At 38.0% G+C, this 24,489-nt stretch overlaps 1 protein-coding gene across 3 annotated transcripts in view; it reads right to left on the bottom strand.

Annotated features, from left to right (window-relative positions):
* Positions 1-535: 535 nt before the first annotated feature.
* Positions 536-24,489, bottom strand: part of LOC131070373 (beta-arabinofuranosyltransferase RAY1) — an 81,120-nt gene continuing 57,166 nt past the window's right edge. For 2 of the 3 annotated variants that reach the window (XM_058005880.2, XM_058005881.2), the window contains exons 3-6: positions 3,614-3,863; positions 2,433-3,374; positions 2,033-2,276; positions 536-1,866 (exon numbers count right to left, since the gene is read on the bottom strand). In XM_058005880.2, the coding sequence (XP_057861863.2) occupies positions 1,421-1,866; positions 2,033-2,276; positions 2,433-3,374; positions 3,614-3,863 (1,882 nt within the window). In that variant the 3' untranslated portion in view covers positions 536-1,420. Of the gene's footprint in view, positions 1,867-2,032; positions 2,277-2,432; positions 3,375-3,613; positions 3,875-24,489 lie in introns of all 3 variants that reach the window. The other variant, XM_058005882.2, reaches the window with a different exon arrangement.

The following is a 24,489-nucleotide window of genomic DNA, read 5'->3' as shown; positions in this document are numbered from 1 at the left end:
CCAAGAAAATTCATCACTTTACCAAAAATTTAAACATAATTGGCAAATTAATCATTAGAAATTTATAAATCAAGTGCCGCTTTGAACAAGAAGGACAATTCCTTTTTTGTTTCTAGGTAAGGCATCATTACCTTTCTGATACTGAAATAGTGGTTAGAATGGTACAAAACTAAGTCAATAATCTGTACTTCAGTCAAGGTCAACTGTTTTGTTGGCACCTTTCTGGAAAATCTAAATTTCAACATATTCATGGTGGACTTAGCAATCTCCTGTATACTCACACTTCTCTAACTGGTACTGAATTTTATACCTCATTCAAAAACCAATAGCTAACAGGAGATGTGGATGGGTACTCATATACCATTAAAAAAAAATGGAGATGGGTACTTGGAGACAGTAAAATAAATAATTATGCATGTATTACTAATTTAAATTTTTATACCATGGGTATGCAACTTTAAAAAATGCAAATTACTAAATGCTTAAAAAATTAAAAAATTAAAAAATTAACATAAAGTATTGTAATAAGTGCCAATTAAAGCAAACAATATTTATATTGATATTTGATGATCATCATCATATAGTATTATAGACAATTAAATTTTAAGCCATAATCTCTTAGAGATGGCAAACAGAGACTGGTAAGACTTCAATACATGAGCACGGCTTAAGCATTATTATTGTTTCTCTTCATACCAGTACCTCTTTGGAATTTGATAAGAAAAGTGTATTTCTCTAGTTTGTTTTGCTTTTGTCAATCAAATATCAGCAGCTTAGAAAAACCCAGTAAGATTTATATGATACATCTGAAAAACCTCCATACGAGGTTTCCCTTTTCCAAGAGATGTGATACTTCGAGGAGATGTAAAGAGATACAAGGAAACTTCATTTGAAGTCTCTTAATGTTTGGAAGCATCCCCATAGAGGTCTCTGAGACATGGATGTGTTTCCAATACATGGGACAAAGACCAAGGGTCAGGATATCAGTCTCCATATATTATGCCAAAACACATATTTGTGATACAAGAAAACTGGAATTAGAGATACTAAGAATGTAGTTGAGGATCTCTTGCACAGCTATTATAAATGATCTGAAGCAGGAATTTTCATTCTTATCGGAAACAAGTTATAGTGAAGAAGATTGTGAATAATCATGCTTCATAACAATTTATTTTCTTGTCTCACATTACATCCATTTGACTTCATTTTGCTTCAGGTAGAATGAAGGTTTACATACAAAGGTTTCACTCAAAAACTTCCTCAATCAGGTTGCTTCACTCGAGCACTTTCTCCCATTTTCACATCTGTCCTGAATGCTGATAGAACTTGGGATTCAAGTCCAGAAGAAGAAATGAGGGGAAGCTTCAAAAAATTATTTTCATGTGGGGTGCAGAACTTCCTATCCCGCAATCTAAGCTGGCTAATAAGAACTCATGGACTTGGTTCCTTGCCAGCTTTGCAAGCACATTCTAGAGCTGGCATCATATTCCCATAGGCCTGATGAGACTTGCCTCTCTAGCTTCCTCTTCCTCCCACTTATCCAATTGTTGTGCAGGATCATACATCCTTGAGTTTTGCAAGTACCATCAACATTGTCTTTTTCCCACAGACCACGGAAAGCTCCATTAGGGAATTTGTTTCTGTCTAAGAAATGAACTGTTAAATTTGTCTCTGGTTCTATACATAAATTATCACCAACTCTGTGTACACCCCCTTCTCCACAGAGTGTATCATAGAAGCTTGGTTGTTCAGACATATCTGAAAGTGCAGCATGTTTTACTATCTTGTCAAAAGCAACAATAGTGGCATTGTCAGAATGAGCAAAGTAGAAACCCGAGTTCAGACGTCGAGGTAAATTTAATGGCTCTGCAAATGTTCAAGTACTTAGTAAAAAAAGTGGTGATGATCCCATCTGACCAAAGTGGAGGTCAATTTTAAATAAACTAATACTGATTTACAATACATAGCAAAGACAATAAAAATTAAAAGACTAAAATACTCACTTCCCAAAGAGGGCTCAAAATAAACAGACCTGTCTCATTATATTCATCACTCTGAGCAGCAAGCACCCCTGGTCCAAATGACTTGAGATAGGGTATCGGGTTTTTGAACCAATAAACATCCACATCACTAAAGATTACATGGTAACCCAATCGTAGGATTTGCAAAACAATTCGTGATTTTACTTTGGTTACCCTTTGAAAGCATTTACTTCCGAAGTGACAGTCATTGAAGCTTATATTCATTGCATGAGCATCCATAACCACAGGTAACCCCTGAAACTCCAAAGATTTCAATCTTTATCAGAACATAGATTTCTATTGATTAGTCAAAGCGCAACAGTATCTTGTGAATGAAAAACAATACAGAATTAGAAAGAGCTTCAGAAGAAGATTATCCTTATTTTTATACTTTTAAACTGCACAGTATACCTGGAGAACACAAAATTGATATATCTGATGATCAATTGCAAAGATGAGAAAATTGGAGATTTTAAGTCTCTTTAAACGGCAAACCCAGCTCATCAGCATGTCTCTGTAGTTATTCCCTACAACTGCAAGAATGACAGTTTTTTCATTATCAGTGACTTTCTGGAGAAGTGTATCCAAGGAAAAAGGTAATGATAAGGTTAATGCAGGATGCAAAACAGAATTCATCTTTGATGTTGGGCAGTCCAGTTTTCTTCTTTCTGAGTTGCTCCTATAGATACAGTCAACTAATTGCCGCCTCATTCTAGACCCCAAGATCTTATCCTTCCACACATCTGAATTTCCAGTTCCCTGAAGTAACGACTGGCCTAACCTTATTGAAGGTTTTCTCTGTCTTTTACCCAAGAAGAACCTTCTAAAGCTTGTCATAAGCTTTCCATTCTTTATTTGGTGTTCTGAACTTTCCTTCTCAGAATTGGTCTCAGGAGGAGATAGTTGTAAATTTATAGCCTCCCTGGATTTCGTTTCATCTGAAGGGATTATAAAGCTATAAATTCCATCACATTCAACAAGTCTCACAGGGTTGTTTGAAAAATTAGCCGGTCGGAAATAAAATGAACCATACAGTGTTGCCAGATGTGTATTACCTTCAACTTCCCACAACCTTCCTACTTTATATGTATTATCTACATTTTCTACAGAATGCCCATTGATGTCCATGCCAATTTTGGAGTCGAAGATTGATATTGCTTCACTTGCATCAAATGCAAATCTGAAATCTGATGACAAAGCCTCATTTAGCAGCCATTCATTGTGAAAGCCTTTTCCATAGATGAAAGCAGGCATGACCCCTGCATGCAAAGGCAGCTCTCCTGTATTCCATGCCCACAATTTTCCACCTCCACAATTGACCCACTTACGTTTGCGTCTGACATATTGCTGAACCTGATCAAACCATTAAAGCAATTTTAGAAAGTCATTTATCAAAAGTGACAGCCATATAAAGGTGAGTTGATAATGGGCCTAATAATTACTTCTCATAAAATTATCAGTTCCACCACTTGAATGTATCCTGGCACATAACATATTGCACAGCCTGCATTCTTTATATTATTAATGCCTTTATTACTTTTGCATTAGTACCATTGCATCATTTTAAAAATAAATGGGTAAAAGTTGAGTACCTTTTCATATTCAACAGGAAGACCCCCTTGTTCAACCCATTTGCCTGGTCTTTCCATATAGAAGGGAAAGTAAGAAATTTTTGGAGGCATCGCAACAAGAAGCCAATCATGCTCTAAGCCATGTGCATACTGAAGAGCAGCCATAAAGTCTGGAAGGAGAACCAACTCAGGCTCTATTAGAACAGCAATGTCAGAATTAGATGCACGAGCTCTTGCCACCATGCTGTGAAACATTGGTGTCCCTAAGAATCTGCATCAATACTCCATGATATATAATTTTTTTAAGTTTTCATTTTATTAAGTTGCATTTTGAGCTTTCACTCACTTGAAATTGAACACAAACTCACAAAAAAATGAAATCCACTGCTTTATAGATTTCATAGACTAACAAAATATCCTCAATACATGTATGTCTCTGTATAAACATGTGCATGTTGTCCAGAACCTAAACTTAGTTTGATCAAAGACTTTATCAAAAGTTTCAGTTTAGGGGAAATATTACTTCATTACCCAGAGGTCCAATGGAGAAGGGGCGAGGCATACTTTTTAAGTGGGTGTTTCCAAAAAAAATTGAACATGCTGTAGAAAATGGTTCCATGAAAATAAAATAGTTGCATGGCTACTTCAGTATTTAAGCTACTGTGACATTAAAAAAAACTACAAGATGATGTTTGCTTTTAATTTTGTAAAAACTTATATAGGTTAGATGCTGCCAAATGAACAGCAGGCTAAAACCTTATTCTTACAAAATAGCTGCACAGAATGTTTGGGCAAAATTTAAGGTTTGACCAAATTCAATGTTGAATGGAAAGAATGGGGCCTCCTGTGCAATAAAAATGGTGCAGTAGGATTAAGAAATATTTAATACATCATTGGCATAGGTCAGCAATGTCATTCCAAATTCATCTCTAAGGCTCAAAAATTGCCAATAGAAGGATAGACTATGGGCCAAAAGCAAATAGGGAGGGAACACAAGGTATTATATTACATAAATGATAAATTTAAAAATGGAGGATATATTTTTTTGAAGTACACCATCAATGTAGTCAACCTAAATATAAGCGACATTATGAAAAATTGAGGTCTTGATTTTTGGCCTTTATAAATTCTCAATCCACCATTTCTAGATCCAGTATTCTGATTTATGATTTTAATCTAACATTTGGCCATAACATACAAGCAAGTATGGTTAATAAAAATGAGAGCTTGCTACAGATTTTTTTTAAAGGAAGGAATTCATTGGATGACAAAAGGTCAAATTACTCATACAAGGTAGACAACATAGAGGGGTCTGGAAATACAAGAACATAGAGACCATCAGTTCTCAAAGAGGAAGGAGAAATTAATGGGGAAAAAGTGGATAACCATCCCATCTACGAAGTTCAATTCATTTTTATTAAAATTGTTAATGTTAAATTTCAATATGATTAAATAATTATGAATAATATCATCACAAAATTATAACTTTGGGATTTCTTAGAGAATTTTAAATTTGAAAAGAATGAAAACAGATTTTTAGTACACGAGACTTCAGCTATATATATGTTGTGAATGTTTTGCAAGTAATTCCTGTTGATTTACACTTTCAGAATGGGCATTCAACAGTTTTTGGTAAAATATATATTTAAGGGGCCTGGATGACTGCACATCAGTCCAAAAGAAATCATATACAAATAAGTATGAAATTTTCCATATGAATTTAACTCCTTTGAGCTTCCTTGTAATATGCATATTGTAGGACTATTAGGAGCTTTAGGCATAGAAAGAATTGTGATGTTTCCTCTAAAAATAATCAAAGACTCAAAAAGTACTTGAAAGAAATAATGTCAGTCTTGCAGTTCGTACTTCAACAATTCCTACATCTGAACAGTAGATTAAGTTACAACCTTATGCAACAGTACTTATATAGTACTGGACTAATGACATGTATGGGTAAAGGTAAAAATAATTGTTAGGTGAGCACCGCCAAGCGAGACAAGCAAGACACCAACTTGGAATATGGGACCCCTCCTGTGAAAGCCTTCAAGGATATTATTTTTCCATTTACCATATATATTGTTCAATGAGGTGCACAACCCTGCCCTCTGTATTTGAACATGTGCCCTCCTCTATGGGGGACTCATGCCTTCACCACTGAAACATTCAGTTTGTATAGGTACATAACATATAAATGGAAACATGAATGACATATTAGTACTAGGCTGTTGTCACACCATGCCAGTAAAAATATTTTATATTCAAACAGATAAGGCAATATCTTGCAATCTCAGAGGAAATATAATGCATATTTAATATTTATGTTTATTATTAGAACTAGAAGTGATTCAACTTTCCAGTAAAATTGGGCCAGGCCTAAGAAATGCATCTTCAAAATTATCATTAAATGTCAGTTTTATCATTAAATTTCTTTGTCAGTATAAGTCCAAAAGATAAATATATTGTATTATGGGACTATGTCCCTGATCAACACAGCTTGAAATTCCAAAATCTGACACAATCTCTGATATGATAAAAGATTATAAATATAACAATTTTCTCCACTTACAAAATTGCCTCTTTAAAGAAGCAAAGAACAAACTTTTTTCACTAGATTATGCATCTATATCAGCATTAACTATGATGAAAGCCACAGAATTTTCATTTTCTCCATCATAATACCAGTTTGCCTACACATATTAAAAGCAATTAACATTACTGATTCAAAGCATTGTGCTTCTACAAGAGCTATTGGATCTTGATGGTCATATGCTCCATCTCATGTGTAGCCTTCTCTTCAAACAAAAGGTACTTGTAGTAAAAGTAATATGAACAAACTTCCTCAATTGTAAATTTGTAGTGAAGGATAGTCCTCAGGCCGCAGATGAAGAAAAACCCCACTGGCATATTTGTTTAAACAAATAAAAGCACAAAAAATTGATGATTTGTGCTCCCAGCCCAGCTACAGGAATTTCCTGGGCTGTCATCTAAGCATATACGTCAATCTGCTCTCCATGCTTAGACATGGCTTCATGTACTCCATTGTAGAGTTCAATGGAGTTCAATGGCCGCCACTACATATGCAGAAGCCCTTACTGGTATAAGAAATCCTGAATGCTAACCAGCATTGACTAAATCCTCTGACATCAATCACAAACTCTGCAGCAGATCATTCTGCTAGCCTCACTGGCAGCTGACTAGAACATGTAATTGGCCACTTATGCTGTTGAAGGTGATTGCCAGACATCTCAATATTTATTATTTTTGCAGACATGATACAAGCTTTGTGATATCTTTAGCCGGAAAGTTGCAATGGATAAATACATCTGTATTAGCATACTAAGTTAGTGGCATTGAATGCAAACTTTGATTGAATTTCTATTGACTTCCTCCATGGTGCCCTAATTTTCTCTTAAATAGGACGGTTGATTGGAACCCACAAAGATCAGAAAAGAGGTGGTTTTCTGACAATTAAATTTCCTTGTAGGAGCCATACAATATCAGCTCGGAACATGAATGGAATAAAGTGGATAGATTGTGACTTCAAGCCTAGACTTCGGTCAACCACTGTTTTTTCTCCAATTAATGTTATCAGGCACCTTATCAGTTATCAATGCTTAGATGACAGCTTATTGATCCCCTGCAATATTTACACCATTTCATGTTGGATTGCTAACTTTGAATTCTGCAGGACTATCCATAGCTTCTCCCAAATTATATGATGTAGAAGAATGGTGTTAGAATTATCACCCCTTAGTTTGCCACCTCGGCCAGCACAACCAGGGTTGAACTCAGCAATTCTGTCAGTATTCAGCTTACATGGCTATTGACTGCAGAGCCACAAATTCCAGAATGACTTGGTAATGATGACTGCTCATTGCATCCAGCATTGCTAAAGGTAGAAGTAATTTTGATCAGTGGATGGCCTCCACAAGAACTCAACTTCATATGAATATCCCAACTCAAATTCCTGTTTCTCTAAACTTCAGATCCTTTCTACCTAGACTTTATATGCCTAATTGCCAACTTTTCTATTGGATAACAATGCTTGAGATAATATACCACAAATGCATGAGGCATTGTTAGAGGTCGCAACTGAACTGGTTCATGGATGGCCTCTGTCATACCTCCTAAAATATAATTCTAACTCTATTGTTGACATCCCAACTGAACTTCATGTTCCTCCAAATTTGAGATCCGAACTTTTGTATTTGATAACAATGCTTGATGCAACATATTAGAGTTGCATAAGCCTGTATGGCATTGTTAAAGATAGCAAATGAACTGACTGATGGATGGCCTCCACTAGAAACCTCTAAAAAATATATCTAGACTCCATTGTTGACATCACAATTCAATTTCATGTTCCTTCAAACTTGGAATTCTATTGACCCATGTTTGATATACATAAGTGTGTACTTCTCTATCTGATAATAATACATGGACAATCCTTTCTTATGAAGGAATCAAGCTCCGAAGAATTAATCAAATCTCCCTGCAAATCCCCCTTAATGACGAATGCATTAAATAAGCATAATAGCCAAACATTCAATTAATTCAACTTACTTGCTACACTAAGCTGGCTGTTTGACCAAGCATTGTTTCTTTCCTTAAGTTTTCAGAGATTGCCAATCCTGAATTTCAAAAGAGGCAATAATTATATGGAATGCACATGCAGGTAAAAGTCTTATAGAAATATTTATCTTAAAATATTTCCAGCATTTTGATTTTGCTTCTTGGTCGAGGCATTTAACAGATATAACCCAGACATCTTATTGTTAATTCTTCCAAAATTTCTCATTCATTAAATAATCCTTCCACAAGAAGTTCCTTGTGGATCATTTGTTTTTACTTTGGGTGTCACTTTGATACCCTTGATTTCTCTTTTATGATTAGCATCCTTACGAGTTCTGTCCAAAGTGTTGACCATAGTAATGATTAAAAAAAGGATGATAAAGGAAACATTGGTCTAACGTTGTGTCTTAAGTTAAAGAAATCTCTCGGAGATATATTAACAAGAACATTTATGGAGTGCAGAATATGCATATGCTTTGATCCAATAGATAAAAGTTCTTCAAAATCTTGGCTTTCCAAGGATGGCTAAGGTGAATTTCTAACTGACTTTGAAATGCCACATCTATTTCTAATTTGATTTATAACCCATTTCTTTTTTCTTCTTGCAAAGATGGTTCATGGTCTCCCCTCGATGACAAGGAAGGTAATAGAGGAAATACGTGATTGGATTCAATGGTTGGTGTTGTCACCTAATCACACATCACCCCATTCCAAATGGGGACCCCCTACTTTTTAGGTCCTCTTGGTCTTTTTGTTTTGGTTCTTTGGGTCTTTTCGCAGCAGTCCCTTCAGTCTCCCTGGTTTGCAAGTGTTTTTGATGAAATTTGACCAAGTCTGCAAGTCGTTTGAACAAATTTGACCAAGTTTGGATCCTATTTTGCCTATTTTAGGGTTTTGCACTTCAGACTTAGGTTTGAGGTCTTTTCCTTAGGATTTTGGGAAATCTTAATGTTGCAATGAAGTCAAGATCCTTCAGGGAAGCTACCAATGAAATTTGAGCGAATTCTGAGAACTTACTATTTTTAGTAAGTTTCACTACGTCCCGGATTACCCTAATTTTGCCAAAAATCAAACTTGCTATTTTTAGCACTTTCTATTTTTAGTAAGTGTCACCTTGTTCTAGTTTGCCCTAATATGATGTTTGGAAGTACTTACTATTTTTAGTAGGTCTATGTTTGGCAAGTCCATCTCAGGCAGCGGTCAGAACACTGAAGGCAGAGCATTCCTGAAAATCCATGTCTAAATTCGGAAGGTTGAAAAAGCAGACAATTGATTGGAAAAATGGCTAAGTATGAAGTTCTTTCCTAAAGTGGAAAAAACATGAAAAAATCTTCAAAGGCACGAAAAATCCACTTCATTCCAAAAATGGCAAAGAAATATAGATGATGAGCAAAAATGTCTAAGGCACGGAAGAATTTCTAAGTTTGTCAAATTCCTTCATCCTGATCAAAAGTGCATATCAAATGAGGAATGGGCGCCAAGTCAGGGTAAGGAAGGAATTTCCTTCCAATGGTCAAATTCCTCTTGCAAGTGAAAATTCCGCCCAAGGATGAGAATGGGCGCCAAAATGGTAGGAAGGAAGAAAAGCATGAAAACCTAAATTCCTCCCCCAAGTGGAAATAGCACTCTAACTCGAGCATGGGCACCAAACAAGGGTGGGGAAGGAATTTCCTTCCAAGCAAATAAATCCTTCACCACATGGAAAATCTGCCCAAGCTAGTGGGTGAGCGCCAAAGAGAGGTGTAGGAGGAATTTCCTCCTCCAAGCTGAATTCCTACACACTAGCGAAATTCCACCCAAGTCTTGATGTGGGCACCAAACAGAGATGGGAAGGGAATTTCCTTCCAATTAGCAAAGTCCTTCACCTAGGCAAATGAGCACTCAAACTTGGAAGAGGGCGCCAAATTGGGGTTCAAGAGCAAAATTTCCTCCATCATGTGAAATTGCTGCCCAAGTTGAGGATGGAGCACTAGAATGGTGTCATGGAGGAATTGTCTTCCAAAGGAAAAAATTCCTTTCTCAATAAGAAAATTGACCCAAGATGAAGAAATTCCAAGGCACAAGGGAAAATTGACCAAGTGAGAATTTTCTCTCTCCTAAATTCCAAAACTCAAAATGAAAAAAAAAATTCCTAAAAAATTGGAAAAATGATTGATTGATCAAAAATATCCTTCAGAACAAGATGAACACAAAAACACAAGAAAATTCCTTTAGGATAAAAAATTCTCTCTACAAGAATTTTCTCTCCTAAAATTCCAAACAAACAGGATTCCTGCCGAACGGATAAAATTGTCAAAATTCTTTCAAGGAATATCTTTCAAAATATCTTTATGAATTCAAAATGGAAAGATTTTCGCAATTAATGAGTTGGCGACATGCAAGGGGAATATTCCACATTTATGACACGACTCAAGAATTTTTAGAAATTTATGTTTTTGAACTCCACATGGATGGCGGGACCCGTTTGCATAGCAAGTTGTCAAGGGAAACATGAGCCATTTTAAATGCAACTGCCAATTTTAACCTTTCGCCAGCTTAGCAACTTGGTAAGGAAATTCTATTTAAACGATGGATTGGAATTCATTTCTCACAATGGTTATTGGAAAAATTTGAAGTTAGAGAGAGGTGGAGAAAAATTTGAGCCAGAGAGTTCAATATTTTTTCCAGAAGTTCTTGTTATCAAAGGTTTTATTTTATTCCAAATTTGGAGTTTACGGGCTGGAATTCGTTCTTCATCAATTTATTTAAATTCCTTATGATGATTTTAATGTTATTTATTTTGTTTTGTAGGAATGGCGGAATCCAACAAAGCTACAAACACTTCCCGATAGGCATAGATCAAGAATGAACTAAAAGGATTCCTTCCAAAATCAAAGATTATTTCAAAATGGAAGGAATTCAATGACACAAACTTAGGGACTTTCCAGCAGCGAGAATTCTAGAACAGAATCTTTGGAACAGCAAGACCTGCTCCATCAGCCATTGCCACCAAGTTTGTCAAGAGCGGGATTGTTTTAGCTTCTGGTTTCCCTCCAGCCGTCCAATGCTTGGAGCTGTTTATGGAATGCGCGAGACACTATAATGCTGAGAGAAGAGCGATTTGGCACCAGACAGCAAGCTCCTGACCAACCTGATAGCTGAAGCAATTGGAGTGACATTTGGAATCCCGACATACCAATCCACGACTTACAGAACCAAAGAGAGAGCAGTGATGATATATGATGCTTGCGTGGAAAGATGTGCTAGAATAATTAACAAAGTCTAGATGCAGAACTCAAAACTGCATGTTTCCAAGATGCCAAAGTAGATCATCAGTTTTGACTTCAAGTAAGAGTATGTTGACTGAGTGATGATGTTGAGTAGAATTATGGGATGTCCACATGCCTTCATGTTTGAAACTTGGATGTTTTTCTTCATCAGTGAAGTAATGGAAGGCAATGGAATAGTGGATTGGGCAAGATTGATCAGCCACTACTTGCATGAGCAGTTGAAGAATTTGAAGCAGAAGCAGAAGCAGACCCAATCTTTTTATATGAATTCATAAGTCATCTATTTGCTGGCAAGAATGGGAAAATTCAATGGCTTGTTAGAAAAGGGACCCATGGGATGTGGACTAGGGAAGTTAAAAGTTCACGAATGCTATTAACAGTTGCACTTGTATAATACTACTTCTTTCAAGTTAGTCAACGACACCTTCACAAAGCAGATAACTGGGATGTTACAAGGTGGATTCCACAAAAGGTTGTCGCAAGAAGTCACAAAGCTGATACAAAAGTTCGGAGCCTGGTAAATTCAATTTCCTAAGTTTACCTACATCCGAGTCCAAGGGTTTTATTTTCAGCCGCATAAGCTACCGAGGTATCCAACGGAGAAGATGGTGTTGTTGGAGCTCACCAGGCAGTTGACCGCCTATGACAAAATCCAAAAGAAGAAGAAGTTGTCCATTGAATTTCCAATTGTCCTAGGCGATTATGCAAAAATGTGTCCGACATTGGCGGTGGCTGAAAAGTTCGTAGATGAACTCTCATTTTATCACTTGGCATCCCATACGGCCAGATCCTACTTTGATCCGTACAACAAAATTAGGATGGTTGTCGAAGTGAAGCACAAGCATAAAATCCAGCCGAAAGATTATTGGGCCAATGCCAGGGATGATTTTGAAATCAGGAAAAGGATGTTCTCTAGATTGTCCCTTGGCATGATAAGACTTTGTGAAATTATTCAGGTGCCAAATTAGGTCAAGGAAGATGAGAATGTGGTTCAACCGGAATACGAAAATCTAAAGGATGGGCCTATTCAGGCTCCGGATTGGTTGGAGCCAGAAGTTGATGATCTTAATGTTTTAAGTAGGCCAGTCCTAAAATTCGCTAGGCACTGGGTTGAACACCACATCACGAAGTTAAAGGCAAGTAATGCTTGCCTGACTTACCAGTTGATGGGAAACCTGGATTCTCATAGCAAAGCAACAGAGGGATCATCAACTGCCCAAAATAGAGGAGGAGAAATTCCACAAAAAGGAACAAAGCAAAGGAAAGAGAAAAATGTTCCTAGGAAGTCACAGCCGAAGAAGAGGAAAGAAGTCCAGTCGGAGGAGCTGCAACAGAAAAGGCCAAGGGTAGAGGAAGCGCAATCACTGGCTAGTTCCTCCAGAGTGCACGAAGTTGAGATGTTCGCACAGGAAATTGCGAGGAGTCAGCCACCAGAAGATATTCCTGACAATCGACTTCTTCAACGGGAGAATCAAAGGCCAGAAATTCTTCCTAATCTAGAACAGTAGGGTCAAGATTGTTTCATAGAAACAATTCTTGGAGACTTGGAGGAAGTTTCGCAAGAACAAGTGCACATGGAGGTACATAATCAACCAGCAGCCGCTCCAGATTGACTAAGAGAAAGGATGAGAAAGGAGCCAGAACAAGAAATGGATCTTGCACAAGAATTGGAAGAACTTCTGAGCAGAATAGACAAACCAACAAAAAAGAAGGCAGCAAGGAAGTTTTCTAAGATCGCACGAGACGAGTCGAGATAAAGGGCATTGCACTTGGCTGTGCCCCGAGCAAATAAGGATAGAAGTGAAATCACGCCTAATGAATATGAGATCAAAGAAGTCAACCTAGGGCGTGCTTCCATGGCATAGGTGGTGGAGGATTTTGATGAATCATCCTTGGCACTGAAAGAACAAATGAAAAGGATGAAGGAGAAGAATAAGAGGCTGAAGAGAGAAAATAGGGCCCTATGCGAATATGTGCGGAGCCTAAAACATCCACTCAGGGAGGAAGATCCATTCTTTGTTCTTCCCTCTTCTCTTCCCAAAGAATCTATCAATGGCATTGAAGAAATAAGGAGAAGAGCTCAATATTCTAAGGAACGGGTGGAAGATGTTTTTGCTTCGGATGGAAAATTCATTAAAGACTTGGCTCAAATCCACTGGAGAATTCAGGCTATCTTAAACAGGCTGGAAACTGATGATAGTTCATGGGAAGATGTGCATATTTACCGAGACTTGACTATTACACGACTTAGACCATTGATGAGAGTTCCTAGGCAGACTTTGATTGATGGGAAAGTTGTCCAAGAGAATGAAATTTATGACTTCCCACGATGGTTTTATGATGTCTGCATTGGAAAGGAATCGTTTGAAAGATTCAGCAAGGAATCTAAAACTTTGAAAGACTCAATTAGGAAAATCCAAAGAGAAGTCCTCAATGCAGTTGACACATTATTTGCAAGAAGGTTGACCGAAGAGGAGCTGACAATTGACTTCTTGAAGGACAGGTTACACAAGTACTTCTTTGTGGAATCTTTTTCCAAGGCACATCTGGAAAATGTTTCCTTATTCTCCAACACGATGCGAAGGACTCAAGAAATGGCAGTAAGTTGGGAGAAGTTTTTTTCCAAGTGCGAAGAAGATATTTACTTGTTGGAATTCAAGATGGAGAATGTGCCAAGTGTCTCCGTGGGAGAATTGGAGGTCGTCATTACTAGATTCATTGCATTTTCCATTAATGAGCGAGATAGTGGTTGTCCAATTCTGGATGAGAATCTTTTGACCGCATGAGGGCATGGTGGCGTATTCATTGCTGGAATGTTTGACCAAGTGGTGGCTGATTCAATGCATGGCAGCCGTCATACTTAGTGAGATAATGGAGCATCTTTTGCATGTGGCCAATTTTGAAGATAATGGTGCATTCAAGGCATAATGGGTGATTTTTTGGCATGATGGAACATTTATTACGTATTGGGCGAGTTTGAAAGAAGTGGTGCATTTAATGCACAATGGGTGCCATTTTGGGTAGAAAGGAATTAATTGATAGTGGACATGATGTGTCAATGTTTATTCCCACTTTGTGGCCTCATGTATTTGGAATCTTTTGGTCAAACACCAATTAGGGTTTGCATGTTCGGTCTTAGCCATTGATCGGCTTGTAATCTGGGTCGTCCATTTTCAAGCTGGAGGCCTATAAAAGGGGTCACCCCTTCATTTGTAAAGGGGGGAGATTGTATGAAATTGTTGCGATAAGCTATTAAGTAATAAACGGTGATATATTGTTCTTTAATGGTATGCACTTGTGTTATTTTGTAGCTTGCATGATTTCACTTTCCTCACTTAGTTAGATTTATTTTCAAGCATTTCGATGAACAAGGTTGATTGCTGATGTAGAGGGTTTGGGATGTTATATTACTTTCTTGGTTTTTACTCAAAAAGGGTCTCCAGTTGGTACCATCCAATGGACCAATGTCTTTAACCTTCTCAAGGTTTCTAGAGCTTGCCCTAGATCCTTCCCAAGGATCCCTTCACTCAGGACAACTCACAATTGACAAGGAGTCTCCTACCCCTAAGGTTCCAACCCTTCAACCAAAGACACCTAACAACCCCAAACCCCAAGCAACAGGATCTTTACTCAAAAGGTGGAATCTAACCTATGTGAGTGTTCACACATGTTATATGGCATTTGCACTAATCTTGACCCCTTAGATGGGTGTTTACTAGCCCTTTGAGTCTTTTCCCCTTTTGGACCTAGGAAATATGGCTACAAGCAATTAGCCCTCCATTTGAGCTTTTCTTGATTTGTCTCACAACCTACCTGAACAACCCCTTGAATAAATTTGATATTCGAATACCCTTTTGGGCATTCTACAAGATTACAAACTTCTGCATCTGGGTTTTGAGTACGGATGGTCAAACCCTACTAACCCTATTTAGCCCCTTCTAGCCGGTATTTGGGGTTTAAGCTCTCAAAAGCTTCACCAATCACAAAGGAATGAAAGGATAACACTTGCCAAGGGTCCTTCTCATGCCAAGTTTGACCATCCTTCAATCTGTTGTTCAAGGTTTCCACCCTCTTTTCCTACTGCACAGGCTTGCCACATTAGTGATGTCAAGCCAAGGGCATCATCTTAGGAAAGACGAATGACACTTCTTGTCTCCAAAACCACCGAGAACATCTAGTATACATGTCAAATCAACATCTGGTTTTGTCAAGCCAATGGGATAGAAAATTCTCTTTCATCCCAAACCCTCTACATCAATTGCATAGTTAGATTTATTTTCAAGCATTTAAATGAACAAAGTTGATTGTAGTGTTTTCAAGGTGAAGATCGCTTGCTCGTACCTTTTGTTGATAGATGATTTTTATCAACAATGCAAGGTTGGACTTAGCTATTTTGTGTGTGCGCTTAATCTGAATTATTGGATGAACATTGTTGTCTGATGGTGTTCATTAGTGGTTTAAAATCTTTCGAACACATCCTCTGAAGATCGCACCCGCTTCATGTAGTTGTCTACTAGTGGCGAAGTGAAGTGTGGTTGATCTCACCCGAAGCATTGTTATCTATCGCGTTCTTAGATTTAGAATAGCTTTTCTAAACCCTTCCTATTTTACTTTCAGTATTATCCAATCGAAAAGTCCCAAAAAAGAGCCATTCATAGCCAAATCATTCGCATAAAATCTCCTTAAAAGTTATAAAATTGTCTAAGTTTTGATTTCCTCACGTGATTGAGAAGTGCACTGAAGTGTAATGCCCTACAACCCCGTGATGTTGTCAACTGTTCCCTATGTTACTCTGCGGGTATGCGGGTTGATGTTAAAATAGATGGTGCCACATAACCCCTCTTTGTGTCGTTGCGCAAGTGTGCGGGGAGAAGGCAAGAGGCAAGAGATATAACTGACCCCGCAATCCCATGGCGTGGTAGCATGCCACTCGGTTGAACATGCGGGTTTGCAGAGAGAAATGGGCAAAAATAGGCCGAGCAAATGGATTAACCCCGCATTCTTGTGGAGGTTGTGTTGAATGGGTAAGGCATCGTGTGGGCATACGAGCTCGAGAAAGATAGATGTGAGGTGGTCCCTACCAAGCAACATTGCATGTATGTGGATTGCAAGGGGTCATATTTGAATATTTCGTTGTGTTTGAAGGGTCGAAATGAGCTATCAGTTGTTATACAACGCCATGCGAGCAGAAAAGTGTCGATGTGGACCAATTAGGATTGTCTGTGTTTGTTTAGTAAGGAGGAAGATTGACAAATGGATTTTAGAAAATGGCGCAAGTTCCTAATGAAAAAAGGTCTTGACAATCAATGCAAGCTAGAATCATTTACCCTGCAACCGAAATCTCAAGGGGTGTCCCAATGAGTTTGTAAAAATCCAAGAATGCTAGAGCGAGAGATTTCAAAGTTGCTGAATCATGTACAAATGTCAGGATCGTAGCCATCACTTAAGATAGAAAAATGGTTTTTAAACATTTTCAAATGTAGAAATGGCAGAATAGACCAGTTTGCACAGATCAATACAATATATGGGTAAATTTTGTTGGTGTTGGAAATAAGCCACACCCGGACCGACGATGGACTGGTCCAAGAGGGGCCAGTAGCTCAATGGTAGAGCACTCCAGCAGCATATGGAAGGTCCTAGGTTCGAGTCCTAGCTGGTCCATGTCTCAACATGGTATCAGAGCCAGGTCCAGGCTAGGAGCCCCAAGCACACGAGAGGTGTGGCTTAAGGGGGGGTGTTGGTGTTGGAAATAAACCACACTCAGACCGACAATGGACTGGTCCAAGAGGGGCTAGTAGCTTGATGGTAGAGCACTCCAGCAGCGTATGGAAGGTCCTAGGTTCGAGTCCTAGCAGGTCCATGTCTCAACAAATTCAAGTCTATAGGCGTGACAATTACCTGCCACTACTTTACAACTTGTGAAGTATGATTGACTGGTTATTACTTCCCAATAAAGTGGTTAAATTACATATGAGTTGTGTTTCAAAGTTGTGAACACAGGCATCGTCCCAAAAATTAATTATAAAGTAGTGTTGTCACCTTACTTGCAGAGATTGAGAAATGAAGAGTGCAGATGGCGCAGTTGCATTCTGGCTAAAGAGAAAATGTCTAGAGTGGACTGTGAAGCAGAGGATATGCAGGAGTCTTGAAGATAAACACATTGGAAATTTACCTTGTAGCCAAAATCCTAGGCATTTGAAAGAGTTTCCAAGCATCAAGAAAGGAAGTCTTCAGGCTTGGCGAAAATATACAAAGAAATTCCAGACTTCTTGAAGGAATTCATCTCCTCAAGAATTAAAGGCAAGCTCCCAATCAGAATCAGATGGTGGCAAGAAGACTACAAATTTCCATACTTAGGCAATTTTTTGACACAAATTGGAGAATTCAAGGAGGACATTCAATTGTTCCAAGACAACATGTCCAGGTTCATTGAACACACTACCTCTCAGCAGGAGAAGGGGGTGCAATCCTAAAAGATAGCATCTTGTGCCACTTGTCTCTCATCCGACAGATATTTGACCTATTTTGGGAAACTTTGATTAGGGTTAGGTTGTTTTAATCTCTGTCGTTGATTGAAAATCAATCCTAGCCATTGAATTGTAATTGGGGAGCCTATAAATTGAGCTCACCCCTCATTTGTAAATCATGGGAGCATGTTGCAAAACATGTTGAGATAAATAAATTGTTGCATACAATCGCCAAAGTAATAAGTAATGCATTGTTCGAATTGATGGTGATTACCTCTTTTATTTTGGAGTTGGCATGGTTCTTATCCCTCATCATAGTTTAGATTTTATTTCATGTATGTTAGAATAATGCAATATTTGATAAGTATTGATTTATGGTGAATTTTCACTCATACTTTTGATGAACAGATGATTTTTGTTCATTGTGTAAAGTTAGTCTGAGCTTATTTTGTGAAGGATTTAACTTCTACTTCGAGTAATATTGTTCAATTGTTGGTATTATTCATAAGTATGAAAATCATAAGCACATCCCACGAAGATCGCACTCACTTTGTGTACTTGTCTAAGTGTGGTGAAGCAAAGTGTTGTTTATTGAAATCACCTAGTCAATACCGTCTCTTGAATTCTTAGGAATAGATTAGAATTTCTAAACCTTATCTCCTTTTTAGTTTTCTTTAAGTCTATGATCTGAACCCAAACGATAAATCTCCATTGTGAATTGAACAGGCCAAGCGTAAGTCCCCCTGTGTATTACCAACATATCACAACGCCCATTGAGCTTATCCACATGTCAAGACCTGACAAAAGAAATCTTGGAATCACCATATGATCGTCTTGCAATCTTAACATAAGCAATGGTTTTTCAAGAGAGGATAGAGTGTCATGGGACATTTTATTCTAATGTTCGGTATATGACAAAACGTACACCAACAGGTTTGCATTCGTGGTCTGATATTTGACTTTGTGCCCAAGAGTATGCACTAGTTCGTTTAGGTTGTTTGGAATTTGTTTCAGAAACACCAAAATGATTAGCATCTCATTGTGTTTAAGTTATTTCCGAATGTAGCATGTTTGTGATCGTTACATGTCATAGAAGGTAAATGTGAAAATGTATATCTCTCATGTCTTTGTAACCTTTTGGAGATGCATAAGTTACAGTTCTCGATATAATTCACAGTAAACGGGATTGAGGTTTAATGGGACATTCTCTTAAAGAATCCCTAGGTAGTTTGAGAACTATTCACCGATAATGAACCTGTATACCTGTTGACGTGTATTTTGTACACAATCAAACACAGAATAAAATACCCAAGGGTACCTTATCCTCTCTTGAGTAAAGCCTCCGAATGCTGAAGATGTCGCGAAAAGGTTCAATCGGGATGACTTCAAGGTTCTTGTATGTAGGGTCTCTACGTGTGGATAAGCTCTCTGTGGTATGATGTGATTTGCTGGAATCACAAGGGGACTTACACTTGATGACTGAACTTCCCGATTTGCCTTGAATATTGCTGGAACACAAGATTTTACTAGCTTTGACTTGAAAAAAGAAAAAAAAGATGAGGGCGAGGAAAGGATCTAATTCTAATACTAAGAATGTAGGAGCAATGAATGATCTTTGATGAAATTCTAACTAAGTCTTGTTTTGACATCCCAGGACCATCTCCACAAGGTTAGTGTGATCTTCGAAGGAAAGTTTTATGATGTTCAAATCATCACTGCAGGCATAGACACCATCAGGTTGATGCATATCAATGAAGAAGCGACAATTGAAGTTAAGCTTAACCTGAATGATTCCAGTTGACTACACAAGGCAAGTCTGCAATCAACAAACTGCTAGTAGTATGGATATACGAATTCCACCATCAATCAAGCACATTTCTTCCACTCATCTAATAACATGAAATTAAATACGAGAAGTATAGAGACCATGCAAATTGTCGAATCGACCCATAAATTTCACCATTTCTTCAATGAAGTTACAAGTCTTTTACAACAACATCTTGGCAACAATCTTTGCCTTCTCTCTCTACTCTACTTTAATTGCTATTCTATCAACTAGCTAACTACTCTCTATTCACTAACTCCTTTCTAACTGCTTCCAACTCCTATTCTATTCTATCTGCCCTTTACAAAATGAAATGCCAGGGCTTATATAGTGCCCTCAATACAATTCGATGGCTTAGATCAATTCGAGATCAATGGCCAAGATTCAACAATGAAAACCCTAATTAGGGTTTGTTACAACCATTACATAACATTTAATGCTTGACCAATGATAAAATTGTATTGCTTGGACACATGTCCTCTCTAGAAAATTCCACCAATGGATAGCTGGGGTAGGTACATCGGAGTTTGTGCCACCTTCCATGAGTTAGGTACATTGAATCTGGAAATGCTGAGGTGGACCACACTGACTGGAGAAGTGATGACTAGGATGCCACCTCGTCTGACACTTGTAACTTGGTAAATATTCAACTTGATGTTGTTGAGAAGCTAGCTTTAATTAATTCATCTGGAACTATCTACTTCTTCAACGAACCCTTGTTCTAACTTCTTGTGTCCTTGATGTGCAAGATGATTGTTGTACCTCGCCTTGGAATACTGGATTGGAGAAGTCGCCCTTGATGACGTTAGTCCAAAGAAGGCCGTCCTTGTCGATGCTAGGCTGGAGGAGGTCGCCCTTGTCCTTGCTTGATCGTCCTTGATGAGAACCTGCTGACTTGTAGATCCTCCGGGCTTTGGAGTCGCCATCTTGATACCTACACAACATTTCAAAATTAGTAATATATCTTGAAATCTAAAAATTAAACTTTAAAAGGAAGATTCAAGATTTTAATTAGGAAACTTCATGATAAATCTTGAGTTATCATTTCCTAATTAACTACGCAATTTTCAAAACTTGAAGTTCAAAATTCAAAATTTCAACATTGGGACTAGGATGATCTTGCCATACCTCCACTTGAGAATTAATTCTAAAAAAAGATGCAAAAAAAGGTGAATTTGCTAGGCAAAATGTAGATCAAGACTCCCTTTAGCAAAATGCGCCTCCTTTAGTCTTCACAAGCATCAACTCCACCACCTTAAGTCTTCAACACTTGAGGAAAATTCGCTCCAAATAGGCCAGCTTTTGCACTTCTTCTTTGCCCTCCAAATCGCACTTTGAAATAATGAGTGAATGATTTGGATAATGAAAAAAATACACCCCAAATATATAGAGCGCTCACCATTTCATTTCCCATAGGCCGACTTGACAAAATAAGCCAAAAAATAAAATATAAAAAACACTAAGAAGAAGGCCGACCTAATAAATAAAGACAAAATAATGCCTTGTGCGCTCAACTTTTAATTTTTTATTTCACAAAAATTAATTTTAAATGCCTTTATAATAGAAATTTGATTTTTTGAGGCCCAAAATTAATTTATTAAATGCCAATTTAATTTAATTTTTTCAAATATTTCGAAGTTGATGATTTTGGCATTTCATGCGATTTGGAGGATATTAACGCCCAAGTAGAAAATAGTGAATGCCAATAACTTCGCTCTGGTCCCTTGGAGAGGGACAGGAGTGCCTTTTCACTTTTGTCCTCAATCCTTCATTTTTTATTGCCAATTCACGTTGTGGGGCTAGCAATGATCCCTTTCGTCCCTTCAGTGCATGTTCAACTCGTTTTTTGCAAGGCAAAATTGATGCTCTAGAGATTTTCGCCCTGGTCCTTCAGTGAGGGACAGGAGCGCCTTTTGCATTTGGCCTAGGATCATCAAGTTTTTGGAGTCAAACCTTTGTTCATCATGATTTAGAAGACCTTTCCAATCTTGCTCAACTTTGCCTTAGCATAATCTCGGAGGGAAATTGTTGATTTTATAAAAATCGCCCTGGTCCTTTAGTGAGGGACAGGAGCGCCTTTTGCATCCATTGCACAAATTCTTGATCATATCAACCTCAAGGCATTTTAAACATCATTTCAAATTCATGCCTTGGCTTAGATTTGTCCAAACTTGGCGAGAAGGACTGGATATTAGGTTTTTCGCCCTGGTCCCTTGGAGAGGGACAGGAGCGATTTTGCAAATCCAAGCTTATCTGTCCTTTGTTAGCCTTCCAAATTATATTCAATGGATAAATCATATTTTCCTTGGTCTCTTCAAATCATAAAATTGTCTTGATCCTGCAAGAACAGTGCAGATTTGAAATTCAAGCTCCGGTCCTTCAGTGAGGGACAGGAGCGAATTTTGTCTTCTAGGCCAAAATGCTTCACTTTTCACCATGAAATGTCCTGGCTAAGGAAGATATCATCTTGTTACATGCCATGAATAAGAGTTCAAGTCTAAGAAAGGTCTAAAAATGTGTATATAAAGAAAATCGCTCTGGTCCCTTGGTGAGGGACAGGAGCGCTTTTACCTTTGTAGACAAAAACTCCATCATTTCATTGTCTTTGATCAAGTCTGGATGCTCTATCACGTTCATTTCGTCCTCCACCATGCCTTTGATGTTCCAATTTGACCAAACAAGGTCAGGAATGACTCAAATAAGCCTTTTCGCCCTGGACCCTTGGTGAGGGACAGGAGCGCTCTGCCTTGGTCCCTTGGAGAGGGACAGGAGCGAAATTCGCTCTGGATCCTCAGTGAAGGACAGGAGCAAAATTTGACTTTTTGAACTCTCTATCAGGATAATTTTTATGGAATATAACATTTAAGTATAAGAAAGCTTATACTTTAAGTTATATTCCATATATACTTTCAGGATGTTTGAGAGTGGTTTCAGACCTCCAGGAGTTATATTGCAAAATCTAGTTTTTGGAGGATTTTTAGTTTCCAAACTTAGTCAAATTTCAGGATCAGGACATTCCAGACTTAGCTAAATTTCAGGATCAGGACTTTCAGACTTAGCCAAATTTCAGGATCAGGACTTTCAGACTTAGCCAAATTTTCAGGATCAGGACTTCACTCCAGCAGGACCTGCTATCCTATTGATCTCCCCGCAGCACTCAAAAATGCAAAAGCCAACTGACAAAACCCTAAAAGACCTAAAAAAATAAAAACCCTAAAAAGCAAAAAAAACAGGGGTCCCCATTTGCAATGGGGCGATGTGTGAAAACGTCACAACAATACCGTAAATTGTTTACAAAATGTCAAGTGTACAGGTCTGAAATTAGGAATACACATCTGAGTCTGGTGGAGCTCGAAGTGAAGAAGGCTAGCAAAGCCAAGTTGTGTTGTGTTTTCTTGTCTTCAATTTGTTGATAGCGCAAGTTGTATGCTCTAGGTTTTAGTCCGATAACCCGGAATTATATTTCTCCTTAGGACTAGAGGTAGCAAGAAAAATTGTCAACAGAGTCATTGTATGATCTTCCTGCAATCTTAGCATACATTTGACTTTGATCAAGAGAGGGTAACATAGTTGTTGGGAGACTTTATTTTGTGTTGGTGTGGTCACAAAATGCACGTCAACAGTTGGTTACTAACATCAGTCCATGAAACTCAACTTCAATGTTGCACCTCACAGAAACTTTCTCTACAGGGGCAGGCGGCATCCTAGATGCCTGTGAGGCTCATTTTTTCATGTTTTCTCAATAAAACAAAGTATAGACATAAGCAATTGAATGGAAGCATGTAAAATTGAGGATGAACTTAAGTTGGCTCTCTCTGTGTATCAAATGTTTAGCAATAGTGAGTGATTTTTCGATTGCCATTGGCACCATAATGAATACTTGCAATTGGCAAAACTCAACAGACCTAATTTTGACTTTGATTCAGCAACTCGACAAAACTTGGAAGAGACTTCACCTACTTGAGTTTCTCCTACAAAGTCATCCAGTATTCACAAGTACTCACCATGAGTTTCTCCATAAAACTCATCTAAACTCACCTACACATAAATGGGCGAGTTTCTCAGTTGTTCAAAATTATTGTTAGTACTTAGCAAGTTTTAAAACTGACTGGCACTATGTCTAAGAGCATTTCTCATGATTGGTAGTTCACTCTATGTTTGAAATGGGTAGAGCAGTTGCTTCACATTTTGATTTGATTTCTTGGTCATGCATCTACAATGGGTCAATTGTGCTAGCAGAGGATTGAGGAAGTTGGAACTCTCACTCATCACTCTCCCTATGAATGCATAGGATTTAAAGATATCATATTGCATGAACTTATTTCAATTACTTTTATTTCTTGGAGCTCCTCTCAATAAGCACTTCTTGTTATCTTTGGTGATGGACTTGTGAAACTTGAGGGGTGAGATACAAGGCACATTGAACTCACACATGTCTGACAAGTGTTAATGCCTTGAGGCAATCAACATATTAGTTGCATTAGCATTTTAATATCAGCAATCCAATCACTTTTCCTCCTCTATTCTTGTCTTTTCCAGACCTTTCTGCATTCAACACATTTCACCACAATGGCAGACCATTCAAAGTGTGAGGCAACTACATGAGTTCTGTGCTGTATACAACATATTTATTGCCAAAACATTCTTCTTTCTCCATGTTGTGTTATATTTGAAGGAGATAAGTTTTCATCACAGACAATGAGCTTCATGCATTTTTCTGCCAGCATTTGAAACATGTGATTAAGAACAGATAGGTTCTTAAGT

Source organism: Cryptomeria japonica, chromosome 3 (assembly GCF_030272615.1).
Source record: "Cryptomeria japonica chromosome 3, Sugi_1.0, whole genome shotgun sequence".
Lineage (NCBI taxonomy): Eukaryota > Viridiplantae > Streptophyta > Pinopsida > Cupressales > Cupressaceae > Cryptomeria > Cryptomeria japonica.
Note: the sequence above shows the minus strand (reverse complement) of the source record. Positions and strands in the feature narration are given on the sequence as shown.